The sequence below is a fragment of the Symphalangus syndactylus genome, chromosome 13 (assembly GCF_028878055.3).
Source record: "Symphalangus syndactylus isolate Jambi chromosome 13, NHGRI_mSymSyn1-v2.1_pri, whole genome shotgun sequence".
NCBI lineage: Eukaryota > Metazoa > Chordata > Mammalia > Primates > Hylobatidae > Symphalangus > Symphalangus syndactylus.
In genome coordinates, this window is record NC_072435.2 from 115369089 (window position 1) to 115382604 (window position 13516).

Genomic DNA, 13516 nt, shown 5'->3' on the forward strand with positions numbered 1-13516 from the left:
GACTGGAACTCTTCGAGAGTTGCAGTTCAGTACCATTCTTGTGATTCTGAGCAGACAGGGCTACTCCAGCTGCCCAGGCCTGAGGACCATTCCTGTGACTCACCCATTCACACAGTTTGGAAGCCTGTTAAGGGACCCCTAAAACAGCCCCTCTGAACAGCTCAAGTCACAAGGGGAAGCTGAAGAGGGGTAACAGCAGAGGCTCCTGGCTTTGGCAAGTTGGTGGTGTCCCCAGGCCAGAGGATTTGTTTCCTTTTGCTCCTAAAGCCCCATGGGACAGCCCGGCATCGTGACCCTGGTGTGTGAGATAGCAGGACATTTGTGGAGTCAGAGCTGTTTTCATCCACTAAAAGAGGCTATGTCCCTCCTCCAAAAAGGTGGAAGGTTATGGGTGTCCCTTTAAGCCTTTTCTTCTCAGGTATCAGGAAACATTTTAAATTCAGCAGAAAAGCACGCTAGTGAGCTCTACCCACTGGTGCAGAAAACCCAAGCTGAAAATGCTATGTAAAATAAGACTAGTTTACTGGAGCCAGTCACCCCATGAGTTCTCCAAGCCCTGGGGCCACAAGGGACTTCCAGGTGAAGTCACTGCTGAGATGGAGGAGACACAAAACAAGAGGACATGGTCAGAGAGAACACATCTCTGTGCATATTCAAAGGATTTCATTTTCTTTAAAAAGCACATTATAGTCGGAAAGCCTGCCCACCAAGTGAAAGCCTCCATACCCAAGAAGCTAAAGGTTAATGGTGATTTTACAAAGGTGGAAAAGGAGACCTTGTTTTGCCCAAATCGCAGGGGCAAAGCCATATGTCAAATCGTGTCCTATGACCAAGTAATCCTTTCTTCATGAGCATTTCCTTTATGGGTGAGGACTTACAGTTAGTTAAAGCTTAACTCAAATTGCTTTTCAATGAAGATATATTTTTCCCTCTAGAAGCTGATATACAGGTGAATTTATAGAGCCAAATTAAAGCCTAACAATTACTAAAATGTAAATCAGTATTGCAGGGCTAAGGCCACAAACAGGAAGTCAAAAGGCCAGACGAGAAAATTGTGCCTGCACCTCAACTAGCTCAATTAGGAAATCTCCAAGGCTCCTAAGGCTGAGAGAAAAAACCTGGAACATCATGATACGATCTATGGCTGAGGTCAGAGACTGAACGAGCCAGTCTAGGAAAGAACAAAATTTCATTTTAATTCAGTTCCTTTTGTATGAGCACAATTTCACTTTCAAGCATTTACTTCCCATATCTGATTCTCCTCTGCTATTGTGTCACCTTCAAAATTCAAATGTCCCCAGTGCGATAGTATTAAGAGGTAGGGCCTTTAAGAAGAGATTAGGTCATGAGAGCCCCTCCTCTCATGAATGAAATTGAGGTTCTTACCAAAGAGGCTTCAGGCAGCATTCAGCTCATGTGCCCTGGAACCTTCTGCCACATGAGGACACACAGCTTTTCTCCCTTCCAGAAGACCCAAGCACAAGGCGCCATCTTGGAAGCAGAGAGCAGCCCTCACTAGACAAGCAAACCTGCCCACGCCTTAATCTTGGACTTCCCAGCCTCTAGAACTGTGAGAAAATGAATTTTTGTTCTTTATAAATTACCCATTCTCAGGTATTTTGTTAAAGCGGCACTAAATGGGCTAAGACATCCACCAATGTTTACAAATGGTTTGAATGAATTGATGAAGACCCAAGACATAGACCACTCATCAAATCATAAAGTTTCTGAGGAATAAAAGCTTCAGCACTTCTCTTGACCAGCAAATTAGTGGAGAAACAAACTAGAGCCTTTTGCCCCAGTATGCCAACTGTAATTGTCTTCAGGAGAAAACACAGAAGTTGTAGATATGTATACATTTCTTCTAAAACCCCAGTCATCCCTATTAATTGTAAAAACATCCACAGGGTCCTCCTAAGAGTCATCATCACTATAGTGAGTCAGACATTTGGAGAAGATCCCAAAAGCTGGAGCAGCAGCCTGAGCCCCATCTCTGGGACCCCAGCCACTGGCTCTAGGACGAGCCACTGGGCTCTGCCCTCAGGGTTGGCTCCCACAACTACATTGTCGTCTTGTCTTTCACACAACTAAAGGACCTTTCCCCAGATGAGGATGCCAGCTCTTACTGCTACCTCCCCCTAGAGTGAATTCACCCGTCCCATCTGAAATACTCAATGGCCAGTGAGAACAGGCCAAGATGTGTATACCCTTGGTCGATTTTATGTTTTCTTTTTTGTGGCTCTCTGAAAGACAGCCTGAGTTATGCAGAGTAATAAAGTCATTTTCAAGGTTCTTTCATCTACCTCTAACAATCTCTCTAGGGCAAATAGAGTTCCGTTCATCATTAATAGACTCAAGGGAAAACAAAGTGATCAACACTGGACTCTATTTCCACTACCCCCACCCTCCCCAGCTTCAGGAAACAGCTTCAGCATTTGAGTGGGCAAATAAGAAACTATTTTTCTCATATAACACTGTAGGCCTAGAGCCACAGTCTACATGCTTTAGACATCACTAGCAGTATTTAAATTGCCAAGGAAGACATGGGACTAAAACTAGAACAGACCAAGGTTTCTCAACCTTGGCACTATTGAGGCTTTGGGCCAGATAATGCTTTACAGTGGGGCCGTCCTTTGCATTGTAGGATGTTGAGCAGCATCTCTGACCTCCACCCACTGGATACCAGTAGTACTCCCGAGTTGTGACAACCAAAAATGTCTCCAGACATTGTCAAATGTCCTCTGGGAGGAGGGAAGCAAAATCTCCCCATGGCTTAGAACCAGTGGAACAAGCCAGTGTAACCACTGTATTCTGAGAATGGAATCTGAGCTGGCCCCCACAAATGCTTTCTATAGCAAATCCCATTCAAGAGGTCCAATTCTGAAGACAGTCCTATTAAGCAAATTCTCTTTTGGCCTAACCCTCCAAATCCTAAAGTTCCATGGTTATGGAATTTGCTATGCAATCAACCTCTTTAGTCTGGTGACAAGTTGTAAGTGCAGAAAACATGACATCTAATTTTGTGCTTATGAAACAGGAGTGGCCAGCATGAAGGGTTAGGCCTCATTTTATGGTGTGGCTGTGGAATTGGTTGGTTGGTTTCTTTCAGGCTATTCCTTAGGGTTCAAACACTCTTCCTTGGCACTTCCTTTTGAAACCAAACTATGTTGACTTAGCTTTGAAGTTTTCTGTGACCTCTCACAATCCTCTGGACAATCACTGAAATGCTTGGTTGATATTTAACAGACATTTTTCTAATGCTACGAGGAAAGAAAGGTTCCACATTTCACTTCTTCATCTTCTGAATTATTTTCATTCTTACAACTATGACCTTGTGGCAGATTTTCATGCCCAACAGTAACATCGAAAAGAACAGAATTGCATCTGTGGTTCCCATCACAAGCAACGAATGACGGATACGACTCTGCGAGTCCAATTTTGACCATGGTCAGACAACTTCATTGGAAAATAAAAATTCAAAGACTACAACCCACAGGAACCATGAAAACAAAACATCACCATTTGCCAAAACCCTTGTTTGTCTGGATCGAGCAAGTTTATACTAACAAACTAAAGAACGAGAAAAAATTTATCTTGCAGACTGTAAAAGTTCATCTAGTTAAAAATGGAAGTATTTTCATTTTTAATTACCTTTGATTTGAATTCTTCTCTACAAAGAAATCTACATTATTAAATTGTAGTTGGCCTTTTAATAGATGAAAGAAATCTTGAGGTGACCTGTTCCTGGTTAGCTGATTATAGAACTGGGTAATCCATTCTTGAGTAATCCTTTCCAAATGGCCTGTGTGACTGCTTGAAGAGCTTTCCAGCTCTGCAGTCCTATAAAATGACCTTAATAGCCAATTCATGGTTCACTGGAAGTACTGACCAAATTTCCACAGTCACACTCTTGGCAGAGAATGTCACCAATCGCTTAATTCCAGGATAGCAGTGTGCCCTAACCACCACGTGGCTTCCTCTATCCCACTCCAGAGGAAAACCCTCCCCACAACGTAAAGAAGTTCCCATCCATGATAATACACCTACACTGACACGCTGGTGATAGTTTTTCTTTCACAGTCTCTCAAAAAAAGAAGAGGTCATTGCACTAAAGCACACATTTTTAGATCATTGCTTTATTTCACTAATTGTTCAACAACAAAGTTCATTCCTCTCAAGGTGGATCTTGAATCATTCCTTGTGTTCTCTTCCTCGTTCTGAATAAAAAAGGTAATGAAGAAAAAGCCTGTACTTTTGGAGACCTAGAATCTTGATTGATGCTAATAAGCTTTTGACAGCAATTTCATGTTAACGGTATTTCCTGCTGGCATCTTGGTGGTCACACGGGGCTCCCCACCCTCCAGTGAAGATGGCTGTCCACAACTACCACCATTGAAACCAAAAGTAAGTGTTGAAAAATGCACCTTTTACAATAAAAAAGTAGAAACCAATTCAATTTCCTCTTTTTTTTTTTTTACGAATATAAAGTTTCTTGTAAATATGTACAGTCTTTTGAGCTAGTTCTATATAGCAGGAAGCAGTTCACAGATGAGACACACAATATACATTTTCAGGGCTCAAGAAGCCCACTTCTCATGGAGATCCTAAATGAAATGCCAAGACTGAAAGACCAATTTTCAGTGACCTTTCCAAATACTGTGGACCAAGAGACAAAAACTTCAGCAAATCTGCCCTGGGGACGGGAGGGGAGGGAGTACAACCCCACAGACTCCAAGCAACACATAAAACGCCACAGCAGGACATTTGCCAAAGGAGCTACCACATGGAGGTTTGTAGGCGTTTCAAACAAGAAAGCACTTAGGTTAAGACACGAGCAGGAAGGAGCTGGGATGCAGGCCAGGTTGCGATCTGGAAAGGGATCTGAACTGTGGACACAGTTGAAAACACGGTCATGTTCACCTGCTGCGGTGGAAACAGGTCTACCTTTGAGCCTACCTAGGAGGTGCCTGGGTTGTTGAGGCGGGCCTAAGAGTCATGGAGGACCCAAAGCAACAGATGCCTTGTGGGAGATTAAAGGCAGAAATAAGGCCGCGAGTTAGCTTGCCAACTGCAAAGCCTCTAGGTTGGTTCTATACCAGTTGCCAGGAATTTCGTACTCTTAATAGGAGGGTCCACAGACCCAGTGGGAGCCGCACTGCACCTAAGGACTTCCCAACCCGGGCGGAGCTGGAAGAGTTGAGCTGCGGCTGCTTTCTCAAACTTCCTGGTCTTAGGTCTAGCCCTAGGGAAAGGCTCATTTGGAAAGTCACAGTTTCAGGGGGTAGAACCGCGCTGGATTGGCTGTGAACAGAGTCATCCTCTGCAGGCAGGGAAGTGTGAAGTTTGGAGGGGACACTGAGTGGGAGGTGGTGGTTTGCTGAAATCCTTCTCTGGTCGTAAGGCTTGAGCGTTTTGTTTTTTGTTTGTTCAGTGCTACAGACTGCAGCTTGTGGTGGCCAGTTAGTCGGCAAGTCGTCAGAGGGTCTCGATTCGGCAGGAGCTATGGGTTGGTATTAATACATTGGCAGAGCAACCCAAGGGGGCAGCACATGCAGTGAACCGCCATGCAGAACTCCCGACGGGCCTCTTCCCCATCCCAGAGTGGGGAACAACACGCCGTCACAGACAAGAGGTGGGTGCCCCCGTCCCCTCCCTGACCCCGAGACCCAGGAGTGCTGGGCTCCGAGCAAGTCTATTGCATGCTTTCCTGGCCAAAGCTACATGGAAAGCGGGAACAGCAGGCTGGGGAGATGACGCTGAGGGGTGGGGAAGGAAAGCATCTCGAGGTCCCTTGGCCCCAAGTCACTGCCTCCTAGCTGAGGCCCCGATGACCTCCATACATTCTCAGCTGGTGGGAGGGGAAGTCGTCAAGGCCATAAAAGGCAATGAAAACAGTAAACATTTGGCTACGATGTCACCCTGGGGAAAGCAGGGCCATCTATGAGAATGAACAGGAACAAGGATGAACCTACTTGGCTGAGGGAGGTTGGCCAACTGACCGGGGACTCTTCTACACTACGCCTCGGTAGCAAAGACCTGATGATGTGATCTAGCTAAAAATGACTACAACAGGAAATACGTTGCTATTCAAATCTATTAAGAATTCTGTGTCTTTAAAAAAAAAAAAAAAAGGAAAGAAAGAAACAAAGGAAAAAAAAAAGAAAAACCAACCAATCCTAGGATCTTAAAGTAGCTAATTAGGATTCTAACCATGTTGTAGTTAGCATCCCGGTTGGTTTCCTTTGATGAACTAACTGGTACAGGCTAGAGCTAGGTACAAAAGTTTGTGAATGCTTTGAAAGAGTAACAAAGTGCAAAGAGATGACTGCAGGGAGGTGCCCAGGGCAGGCACCGGGCGCTGACAGCTCCGAAGAGCTTCCGCCACCTGCCCCTCCTGGAGACAGGGGTGTCCGTGCCGAGGTGGGTCTGGGCCCCGCTGAGCCAGAGGGTGGCTGAGCACGTGGGCGCTTGGGTCCCCATCAGCAGAGTTCCATAGTATGTTCGGTGTTTTCCTGCAGATCAAGATGAGGAGTTGGTTTTTCTGGCTGAGATTTATACTGAAGACTGGTCCCAGACCTAGGAGTGAAATAAGGAGGAGGAGTGTTAGCCATCCGAGGCCAGAAGTTGCTGTGCTCACCTTGCATGATGCAAATGGGAATCTGCAGCCCGTGGGCTATCCCCTTCAGCAGCTAGCAGTGAGTGCTCGGCAGGGCAGCACCCGCTCCAGAGCCTGGGGAAGCCAGGGAGTGAAACTCACTGGAAAATCCCAAAGCCGTGTGTGTACCTGCGATGCTGTAAGCATGTTACACACACACATGCACATACACAGTTTCATCGGTCAATCGGGGGGGATAAGAAGCCATATGGATGGTGTTTCCTTCTTTCTTTACCAGCAGGTGAACTGCAGGTGGCATCAGAAGGAGAATGCCACCCAGAAAATCAGCCCCATTGGCAGAAAGGTGGCTCCTTGGCTTACTTAGCTTGCTAAGGAGGCACCAAGCGCTTGAGCCATGCCCTGCCTGGGGGAGCCCCTGGTCTTCAACACCCATCCCTCTCCTCGATCACGAAGCTAAAAATTACACAGATCATTCATGCACATGATTTAAACATTTCCAAAAGTTCAAAGTTCTTCTGGAAGGCAACCACTGTGAACACTTTCTGTGTAGCCTTCCAGAAAAACAATTTATATATACACATGTGTGGGCTGAGCGTGGTGACTCACGCCTGTAATCCCAGCATTTTGGGAGGCCAAGGTGGGAGGATTGCTTAAGCCTAGGAGTTCAAGACCAGCCTGGGCAACATAGCAACATTCTGTCTCTAAAAAAAATAAAAAGGGCGGGGGGTGGGGGTGGGAATTAGACAGATGGTGGCTTGAGCCTGTAGCCGCAGCTATTCAGGAGGCTGAGGCTGAAGGATCACTTGAGCCCAGGAGTTCAGGGCCATGGTAAGCTGCATGGCCTTGAACCACTGCACTCCAGCCTGGGCAACATAGTAAGACCCTGTCTCTAAAACAAAACAAAACAAACAAACAAAAAGTGGGGGAAAAAGTTAGCCAGACACGGTAGCTACAGCCCATATTCCCAGCTACTCAGGAGGCTGCCGTGAGAGGATCGCTTGAGCCCAGGAGTTTGAGGCTGCCATGAGCTATAATCATGCCACTGCACTCCAGCCTGGGTAACAGAGCAAGACGCTCTCTCAAAAAAAAAAAAAAAAAAAAAAAGCATATGTGTGTATGTGTGTGAATCTATATGTATGTATGTTTGAAAAAAGCATGGAACATTTCATATAGGATGCTATCATTTGGGTTTTAAAAGGAGAGCACGCATATATATTTGCTGGTATGCACAGAATATCTCTAGAAACTACTACCACTTGCCTCTGGAGAAGGGAAAGCATTTTTTGGTAGCTATTATATTTTGAGTTATACACATACATATTTTCCTTTTTAATTACACACACGTTATCCATTTGCTTAGGAAGCTCTTTTTTTTTATTTTTTATTTTTATTTTATTTTTTTTTTTGGAGTTGGAGTCTCGCTCTGTCCCCCAGGCTGGAGTGCACTGGCGCGATCTCAGCTCACTGCAAGCTCTGCCTCCCGGGTTCACACCATTCTCCTGCCTCACAGCCTCCCAAGTAGCTGGGACTACAGGCGCCCGCCACCACACCCAGCTAATTTTTTGTATTTTAGTAGAGACGGGGTTTCACTGTGTTAGCCAGGATGGTCTCGATCTCCTGACCTCGTGATCTGCCCGCCTCGGCCTCCCAAAGTGCTGGGATTACAGACGTGAGCCACTGTGCCCGGCCAGGAAGCTATTTCTTAACGTACATTTTCTTCCTAAACTCCTGTGTCTCAGAAAGTCTGAATTACAGTCATGGAGTTCCTTTTTTAAACAACAGTGGCCCCGTGGGGGCCCCAGTTCCCCAAGTCACTCCTCGTCTCCGCAATAGACACACAGACCTCGGAAGGTTGCCTCACCTTGTTCACCTGGGACAGCGGGGTCCTCACGGCTCCCGCAGGCAGCCGGCCCCTGCTGCTGTCTTCAAACAGCCTCCCGGGGGACCGCTCTCTCCGCGTGCTGAGCATCCGGCCCGGGGACTTCTCTCGCTCCAGGGGGCGGCCAGGAGATTTGTCCCTGCGCAGCTCGGTCCGCCCCTCGCGGTAGCGGTGGGGTGTGCTTGGCTCTCGCGGGTGGCTGGGGCCTTCGGGCGGCGCTGGGCTGGAGGCCACGCGCTTGGTGATGTGCTCGTTGTACGTGGGCGGGCCTCGCTTGTTGGGGCTGCTGGCGACATAAGAGGAACGTAGGGAAATGCGAGGCCACAACCCCAGAGGGGCATTTTCCTTCTTCCCTGAGCAACTCCCTCCTTGACCCAGCCTCACCACTGATTATCAAGAGATTAGACCTGGAGTTCTTTGGACTTTGCCGGCATTTGATTTTGGCAGCAAAGACAGGGAAGACAGCAAAGATGGCAACAAAAGACAACCCACCTTCCTCAGTGCAGGCTTTCATTTACTGAGCACCTACTGTGTGCCAGGCCTGTGCTAAGCTCTTCACGTGCCATCTCTCACTATCTCATTAAATCATCACAGCAGCTCTTGAGCTACGAACAAGCATGACCCTCACTGTACAGGCAAGAACATGGGGACAGACAGGAGTTAGGTGACTTGCCTGAGCTAATGAGTGGTAGAGCTGGGATTCCAATAAAGACCAGTTTGATAGGCCGGGTTCAGTGGCACACACCTGTAATCCCAACACTTTGGGAGGCCGAGGCAGGTGGATCACGAGGTCAGGAGATCGAGACCAGCCTGGCCAACATGGTGAAACCCCGTCTCTACTAAAAATACAAAAATTAGCCGGGCGTGGTGGCGTGCGCCTGTAGTCCCAGCTACTCAGGAGGCTGAGGCAGGAGAATTGCTTGAACCCGGGAGGCGGAGGTTGCAGTGAGCCGAGATCACATCACTGCCCTCCAGCCTAAGTTACAGAGCGAGGCTCCGTCTCAAATGATAAAAACTGACCTACTATTTCCCAGAGCCTAGAAGGCACAGAAGGAAGTCTTCAACTAGGAGTTCAGCCTGCTAAGACCCAGAAGTCAGGGACCCACAAAGACCCTCAGTGCAAGGAAGCAGTTTGGAGAAACCCTGTACTGATCACTGTTAACCACCACGTCTGTCCCACTCCTGGGCCTGGTGTTTGGTCACCTCTGCCCCCATGCGGTTTTTCCAAGAGTCTCTGACACCTGATGCGAATGCAGATGCTCAGAAGGTTGATGGTTCTCAGTCATGGCAATAAGACGACTGAGAGGTGTAGGGATCAGGCCTGATAGAGTCAGGAAACTGCGCAGGGCAGACAAAAACAGTAGAGCGGGCTGAGAAAACGTCCCAGGCCTCAGAGGTTGATCATTCGTAACCAAACAGTTGAAAACACTGGGGCCTTTTTGTACAACCCAACCCAATCCTCCACGCACTCCTGGCCTGGATGTTTCAAATGAAGATTTCGGCAGACCCAGGGCCCAAACTCCCTCTCTGAAGATGTAGTAAGACCTAGAAACAGAGAGAACTGAAATGTGGCCTTCTGAGTCAAGTCTTTCCCACCCTTGATCAGCTCTAAAAGTACTAGAGTCCCTGTTATCTCAGCATAATTTGTGCTTGGAAAAGGCCCTACTTAAAATGGGGAAAAAAAATTATAGTGAATATTACTTGAAAACATATTTTGTTTGATTGAGGCTTTATCTTGGAATATAAACTTATTTTATGCTAGATATTTTTAGTATTTAAATTACAATGCAATTACATGCTGATTCCAAAAATGAACCAAGTATGAATCACAGAATGATTTGTTTTGTGCTAATTGTCTCAACAAAATTGTTGCTAACATGCTCTGACATCAACGTTGGACACATTGGACTTTTGCAGTGAGATCCTAAAGAAGGCTCTTCAAAGATATTTGAAAAAGCCGGGCACAGTGATGCACGCCTGTAGTCCCAGCTATTAGGAAGGCTAAGGAAGGAGAATTGCTTGAGCCCAGGAGTTCAAGACCAGCCTGGGCAATATGGCAAGACCTCACTTCTAAAAAACTAAAAACTAAAAAAAGAAAAGTGTTTTCCCAAAGGACTATCTTAATGCTTGATATTTAAATCCTTCTTGTTGGAAGAGGCTATCATTTTATCAATTTGTTCATTTCTTTCTTCAATTATTGGTCTAACTGTATCAGAACCTCCACTGTCAATGTCCATAATTGAGAGGCGACAGCAAAGACAGTGTTTATTGTGAAAGGAGAGACTCTAGAACAGGCTTGAGGGCCAAATCCGGAAGATGCTTGTTTTTATAAATAAAGTTTTATTGGAATGAAGCCATGCCTATCTGGTTATGCATTGTCTTACAGCTGCTTCCGTATGACACAACAGGGTTGGGCAGCTGAGACAGAGACCATATGGCTCACAAAGCCGAAAATATTTACCATCCAAACCTGGGCAGAAAAAGTTTGCCAATTCCTCCTCTACAATATAACAGAGAAGTTGGTGTGCAGAAATAATTTCATAAGGGCTCAGTTCATAGTGAATAGTTTCATGCCATGCTCTTGCTTTCCCATGTAACTGTAACGTTTGGAGATTCAGACAGCAAATGCTCAGAAGGTCAGAACCCCTGTCTCTGCAGCAGTAAGATTTAAGATAACTCAGATTTCAACATCTTGAAATCAAGGTTTATATTCATCTCTAGCCATATGGCTTTGAAATCTGGAAGACAAATAAAAAAATAAATTCCAAATAGGAGAACTACATTAAGCCTACTTGTAATGGAAAAGAAATGATAAGATGTGTCCACAGGGAACTATCATAAAACAAATGAGAGGGTGCTCACTGCCCAGGGGAAGAAGGATTGCTCAAGGGAAGGCCATTCAGGACGTCAGCTGAGATTAACGGGAGGAAGGAACACACCCATCATTCCAAGCCAAGTGGGCAGTCTTCCATCTCCTTATCCATTAATGACCCATAATCTACCACATCAATTTTATGGTTTTTTGGCAAGGAGTTACGTTTCCTGCTCTGCTAAACAGACCAGGGCAACGAAGCCTGCAGTGCATCAGACCCAGAAAGCCAACCTTCTACATTCTCAACTGCCCAAAGAAGTCAGCGACCAAAAGATCGTTCTGTAAGCCAAGAGATAACCAACTACTGATTTTCCAGACATGCCACAGGAAAGCAAACACTTTTCTGCCCCTCATTCACAGGAACTGGAACTGTTTTGATCACACAGTAAGCAACTCCTTTAAGAGACTATATAGTCTCAAAAGCAAGGTACCTGGCCACCTATCTAGTGAGGCAATGGAGGAAAAAAATCTAATTACAATACTTCAATGTGTTTCTGGCATGACTTGGGAACTACTTAAAGAAGACCTAGACATTTTCAGGGGAGGACTGTGGCGCACTAAGCAGTCACTCTTGAAGCAGGGCCAAGCCAAGAGTTAGGAGCATTTAATTATTGGCACTTCTGGTTTTTCAGTAAGTTCCTCAGGTTAAAACCACACTAACCAAATATTTCAGATTAATTAACTCCTATATATCAACAAAAGAGAGACTATTCATTAGGACAGTCTTGCCCAAGATCTTGGTATTTTGTAATATTAGTTGTGGTTCTTCCACCAAATTATGGGCCCCTGGAATATAAGAACAATGCTTTCTACATCTCTGTGTCCCCAGCCATAGACATTATGTCAGGCACATGGTATGGAGTCCACATAACTATTTATAAGGTAGACACACGGGGCTGGTAAACCAGTCCACAAGATTATCTTAGGTCATTTATTCCCTGGGTTAAATAATCTCAGACCTTCTTTGCAGGCCAAGGTTTCAAACTTCCTACACCTCGAGCTGGATCTAGCTCCTAGCACTGTGTCAAGACGAGGCCAGTCCCACTTCCACATGCAGCTGGTGGGATTGCAAATGGGAGAAGCCTTCAGGGCAGAAAACTCCACACTGTCCATCAGATTTACAAATGCACATCAGCCGTCACCCATTCACTCCTTTTCTAAGAATTTATCCTACAGATAGATTGCTCAGCATGTAAAATGACGTAAGGAGAAAGTCATTTACTGCAGCAACAGACTGGAGACAACTCAAACAGCCATTGATGAAGAAGCAGTTAAACGAATTAAGGTACAGCCCTGATAAGGAAGGTTGTGCAGGCATCTGGGGAGAAATGAATGAAGAACTACTTCTCACACCAACATGGCGCAATCGCCAAGACACATCAAGGTACAGGAGGGTATGCAGAATGTGCTGCCACTTGTATTAAAAAGGAGGGGTGGTTGCGTGCAGTGGTTCACACCTGTAATCCCAGCACTTTGGGAGGCCAGGGCGGGCAAATTGCTTGAGCCCAGGAGTTCAAGACCAGCCTGGGCAACGTGGTAAAACCCTGTCTCTACAAAAAATACAAAAATTAGCCAGGTGTGGTGGCGGGCGCCTGTAGTCCCAGCTACTCGGGGGGAGGCTGAAGTCGGGGGCTCTCTTGAGCCCAGGAGGCGGAGGTTGCAGTGAGCTGAGATCACGCCACTGTACTTCAGCCTGGGCAACACAGTGAGACCCTACCTCAAAAAAAAAAAACAAGAAGGGGAAGGGCACTTCCAGAATGCCAGACTAGGGACCTCTGACAACCTGTTTCTCCATAAAAGCAACAAGATCACTGGCAATTGTCAAAATCAACTTTTCAGAGCTCTGGAAATTAACCCTAGCCCTCTGCACGGCCACTCTTGAGGAAGGGTCAAACCAAAAGAGTCAGGAGCACGTGGGTATTTGGCACCTCTGCTTTTCCAGCAAGTTCCTGGGATCAAAACCACACTGAACACGCATGTTGCAAAAAAGGCCTGCAACAATTCAGAGTGTTTATGCAAGAAAAACAAAGGAATCTCAACAAGAACCGAATGGTTTGTGACATTTTAACTTGCCCTATACCTACTCCCCTCTCCCCAGATCTGCGGAAGAGTTGAAACCAATGTCCTTGGAACCACAGTAGCTGTGAAA

At 46.1% G+C, this 13516-nt stretch overlaps 1 protein-coding gene across 17 annotated transcripts in view; it reads right to left on the reverse strand.

Moving 5' to 3' along the window:
* Nucleotides 1-4116: 4116 nt before the first annotated feature.
* CIT (citron rho-interacting serine/threonine kinase) overlaps nt 4117-13516 on the reverse strand; it is a 191867-nt gene continuing 182467 nt past the window's right edge. For 11 of the 17 annotated variants that reach the window (XM_055239770.2, XM_055239768.2, XM_055239767.2 and 8 more), the window contains 2 exons: nt 8478-8781; nt 4117-6576 (listed from right to left, as the gene is read on the reverse strand). In XM_055239770.2, coding sequence (XP_055095745.1) covers nt 6553-6576; nt 8478-8781 — 328 coding nt within the window. In that variant the 3' untranslated portion in view covers nt 4117-6552. The remainder of the gene's footprint in view (nt 6577-8477; nt 8782-13516) is intronic. The other 6 variants (XM_063614616.1, XM_063614612.1, XM_055239771.1 and 3 more) reach the window with 1 other exon arrangement.